Raw genomic sequence first — 5000 nt, 5'->3', positions numbered from 1 at the left:
GAGCGGGTGGACAGGTGAGCAGGTGGACAGGTGAGCGGGTGGACAGGTGAGCAGGTGAGCAGGTGTTTACCTTGAAGATGAGCTTCTTGAGCCAGGGTCTCTGCGACAGGAAGTCCAGCATGGAGAAGCCGGGGTTGGGCCGCACCGCCGACATGGCAACCCAGTAACCACCTGAGGAGCTCGGCCGGATGTTGTCCGGAAAACCAGGAAGGTTTTCCATGAAGGTGTCCATCCCACCTTTATTCAACCCAGAGACATGAACCCTGAGAGACAGACAGACAGGGAGACAGACAGGGAGACAGACAGGGAGACAGAGAGAGAGAGAGAGAGAGAGAGAGACAGACAGACAGCGAGAGAGAGAGACAGGTTTTATTGAGGTGTCAATAAATTCAAACACAACATAAAGCCATGCAGTCCCTGTGGGGGGGTTAGGGTTAGGATTAGGGTTAGGGTTAGGGTTAGGATTAGGATTAGGATTAGGGTTAGGGTTCCTGTCAGATTAAAGGCAGATTAAATGGCGTCTCTCTGTAACTTCAGGAGCTTTTATTGGCTGAAACTGAACTTTAAATGACAGTTTCCTGCTCTGTGTTAGTTCATGCTCGCTGGGACTCCGCCCTCCTGTCTCTCGTGGAAAACACATTTTAATATCCGCCGGTCAGTAAAGATAAAATAAAACTGCATTTTTTAAATGATGCTGACGGATGCTTTTACAAACAGAAAAGATGAACTGTTTTAAAATAAATATTATTATTATTGTTGTCATTGACTACAGAGTGATCCATTATCCCACCATAGAGGATCTTTGGCAGGATGAAGGCTCGACCACAAACCCTCTGATCCAAACAAACGTCGAATTCATCAACTAGTTCTGTTTCATGCAGCTTCAATATTCCAGGCATCTGCTTTCAGACACACACACACACACACACACACACACACACACACACACACACACTCCTCTCAATCATGGCAACATGAGAGCAGCCAGTCCTCGAGCAGCTTTGTTTCCATGGTAACAGGAGAGTTTGCATCATCATCATCATCAGTGTTGCTCCATACAGATCAAAGAGACAAAAATATTCATGAGGGTGAGAGACTTGATAAACACAGAGAGAGAGAGATTCGTTCTAAATATATTTTTCTTGTAATTTAAAAAAATATATACACATATATATTTTATTGATAATTTTCAGGTAATTTTCTGACTAAATTCCTCATTGCTTTTGTTCTGTCTCGTTTTTTCCCCCCAAAGGTATCAAGCAAATATCCAGGGAAAAAGCAGATTAACAAACACAAAACAAAATAAATACTGGAACATCAATATAGGGTTAGTGAAAATGAAACATAATGAATAATTAATATTCATTTACAATAAAACAAAAAATACCAAAATTAGCCAAAACAAAACAAAACAAGAAAAATGCTTGTGACAAAAATATGTTCAGCTGCCTTTCTTAAGAATTTAAACTGTAAATATATCATTTTAATCATTATTATTAGTTTTCTTGAATTTATGTTTTCTAATTTTGTTTCATTTTTCTAAATTTATTTTCTTTGTTTTATTAAAAAAAAGTCAAAATGAGTTAATTAAACAATTGTTGACTCACAGCAGGTTTTGCTGGTGTTTCTAAAACGACATTTTGACACTTTGTGATTTATGACAAATGAATATCAGTGATCAGTGTCCAGGCTCAGTGATGACCCTCCGCTCCAGCAGGGGGCGGCAGCGCGCCGTGCGTACCTGCGGATGCGAGCCATCGTGGTCTCGGCCACCAGCACCGACTCCTCGTCAGGCAGCAGCTGGATGCCGTTGGGGAATCTGAGGTTCTCCATGACGACGGTGAGCTCGCCGCTCTCCATGTCGTACTCCAGCACCCTGACACACACACACACACACACACACACACACACACACACACACACACAGCAGTGTGGTTAGGGTTCTGGCCTTCCTTCTGTCTGTATGTTGATGCTGTTGCCGTGGCGATGGGCGTGGTGGGCGTACCGGCCGTCGGCGCTGCCCTCCATGATGAGGTTCAGGTAGTCTCTGCGCTGCCACCTGCTGCTGGAGTCGGTGAAGTACAGCTTCCTGCCGTCCCGTGTCACCGCCACGTCGTTGATGAACGACAACTTCCTGCCGCCGACCAGCTGACCGCCCGCCACCAGCCGGGTCGCCTCACCTGCACCGCACACACATGCACGTGCACACGCACGCACGCACGCACGCACGCACGCACGCACGCACGCACGCACGCACGCACGCACGCACGCACGCACACACACACACACAGTGAACCCAGCAGGGAGCAGACAGCACATCAGTCCAGTCCAGGCAGCAGTGTGTGTGACAGCAGTGTGTGTGACAGCAGTGTGTGTGACAGCAGTGTGTGTGACAGTGTGTGTGACACACCTGTGCTGGGGTTGACCTCGTACACTCCCAGGTAGGCGTCTGCCACAAACAGTGTGCCATTGGGTCCCGGTCTGATGCCCAGCGGGCGGCCGCAAGTCGGCTCCTCCTCCCTGGAGCCTGAACGCATCACATGGACATGAAAACAAACACAAACAGGAGTTTATGGAGCTGAACATTATACACACACACACACACACACACACACACACACACACACACACTACTCACAAAAAGTTAGGGATATTTGGCTTTTGGGTGAAATTTATGGAAAATGTAAAAAGTTCACGCTACAGTGATATTATATCATGAAAGTAGGGCATTTAAGTAGAAGCATACACTGGTGATTTCCTCATCTCAAACAATTTCTTGAAACAAAAGCCAACAACAGTGGTGGATATACCACAACAAAAAATGTCAGTGTCAATAACTTGTCATGTGCCCTTGAGCATCAATTACAGCTTGACAACGACGTCTCATGCTGTTCACAAGTCGACTTATTGTCTGCTGAGGCATGGCATCCCACTCTTCTTGAAGGGCGGCCCTCAGGACATTGAGGTTCTGGGGTACAGAGCTCCGAGCCTCTACACGGCCACTCAGCTGATCCCATAGGTTTTCTATGGGATTCAGGTCTGAGAAAGTGCAGGCCACTCCATCTGAGGTACCCCAGTCTCCAGCAGCCGTTCCCTAATGATACGACCTCGATGAGCTGGAGCATCAAACACCTGATGTGAATTTTGCCGTTAAACTCCTTGTTAGAGAACAGCAACTTGTGCAAAAAGTACTGAAACACTGAACAGTTGGACATGTGCATTCAAAAGTTTACAGAAGGTCACATTAAGTTCACCTGGAAAGGTTATAATGCATTTTAGGTTCATCCTGAAATTTCACCCGAAAGCCAAATATCCCTAACTTTTTGTGAGTAGTGTATATATAAACACACACACACACACACACACACACATATATATAAAGACACACACACACACACACACACACACACATATATATATGTATATATAAATAAACATACACACACACAGAGAGAGAGAGATATTGATATAGATAGAGATATTAAGAAATACAGATATATTATTTTTATTTTTGGATGAGAGGCTGTGCTCTCTGCTGATCTCTGAGCTGCAGCTGCAGGTGAGGCAGGTGAACTGACTGTTACTGTTACATCACTTCCTGTGGCAGCAGGCTGGCCTCTGATTGGCTGAGAGGTGAAGCAACCAGAGCGGCTGAGGAAACAGCGTGTTGAGAAACAAGTGAAGTTTCAACTGTCACACACACACACACACACACTCACCCTGACCTGCTGTAATCTGCTGGTCGTGGCTCAGATTCTCTCTGGATTTTTAATCTCAACAAACATTCACTTTTACCAGCCGGATTTTAACAGACCTGTCATGATCAAACCCTAATCTGGTCTAATCTGATCTAATATCATCCAATATGATCTAATCTAATATATTATGAGCTAAAATAATCTAACATGATCTAATTTAATCTAATACAATCTAATTTAATCTAATCTAATCTATCATGATCTGATCTAATTTAATCTGATCTGAATAAAATTAAAATTAAACCAAACCAGACTAATCTAATTTAATCTTCATCAGTGTGTTTGTGTGTGTGTGTGTGTGCATGTGTGTGTGTGTGTGTGTGTGTGTGTGTGTGTCTCACCACACGGCGGCCTGCCGAGTCTCGTCACCACGTGGATTCTGCGACCAACGATCTTCACAATCTTGCCATCAGCTGTTCCTGTGTACAGAACATCTATACACACACACACACACACACACACACACACACACACACACACACACACACACACACGTCGGCCTTTAGCCTTTCCGAGTTTGTCGTTCTGTCACTTATTGACAGACCAGAGAAAATGTCCAGATTTAAAATCATGTAACAGGAAAATATATTTTCTTTTTATTTATTTATTCATTTATTTGCTCATTTTTAGTTTCAGGACTTTTTGGTTCCTTAATATCAAGTCATTTCCTCTTTTTCCCTTCCTCTTCTCTTTTTTTCTTGTCTTTTTTCAAGTCACTTCTTGCTCTTTGTCTTTCTCCCTGTGTGTGTTTTTTTCTGCTCGGGTTTCAGCGTCACTCATGTGAGCTGAAATTTTTCATCTTGAGTGAAAAACGACATGAAAACACGCTTCACGCCGTTCGGCAGGCTTTTCTTAAAAGATTTTAAATTCACTTTTGACATTATTTTCTTGTACATTTTTCTCTTTTTTATTTTTTTTGTTGAATTTGTCATCATTTATTCTCTTGTAAATTAGAAATATTTTAATTACATTTTAACTTTAATTTTTTATTTATTTATTTTGGTTTGTTTTTCTATATTTTTCAGTAATTTTTGTCAGTTATCCTGGTAATTTTCCTGCAATTCTGGAGGATCATTTTGTGGCAATTTTATGGTATTTTTGTGTAATTAAACTATATCATATATCAAATATATCATGTTTCTGAGAGAAATCAAGTGCATCAGCTCAGGTTTCAGAAGGTTCAAATCTAGTTTTTCTTGCAACAATATAAAAAAAAATCCAGCAGTGGAATGAGATAATCTG

The 5000-nt window shown here is 42.5% G+C and overlaps 1 protein-coding gene across 1 annotated transcript in view; it reads right to left on the bottom strand.

The window, feature by feature from the left end:
- Nucleotides 1–5000, bottom strand: part of apmap (adipocyte plasma membrane associated protein) — a 9926-nt gene that overhangs the window by 1329 nt on the left and 3597 nt on the right. The window contains exons 4-8 of the mRNA XM_030071271.1: nt 4100–4192; nt 2411–2527; nt 2006–2180; nt 1742–1876; nt 71–263 (exon numbers count right to left, since the gene is read on the bottom strand). Of these exons, the coding sequence (XP_029927131.1) occupies nt 71–263; nt 1742–1876; nt 2006–2180; nt 2411–2527; nt 4100–4192 (713 nt within the window). The remainder of the gene's footprint in view (nt 1–70; nt 264–1741; nt 1877–2005; nt 2181–2410; nt 2528–4099; nt 4193–5000) is intronic.

Source organism: Myripristis murdjan, chromosome 15, assembly GCF_902150065.1.
Source record: "Myripristis murdjan chromosome 15, fMyrMur1.1, whole genome shotgun sequence".
Taxonomy (NCBI): domain Eukaryota; kingdom Metazoa; phylum Chordata; class Actinopteri; order Holocentriformes; family Holocentridae; genus Myripristis; species Myripristis murdjan.
The sequence above is the reverse complement of the archived record's forward strand: the minus strand, read 5'-3'. Positions and strand labels throughout refer to the sequence as shown.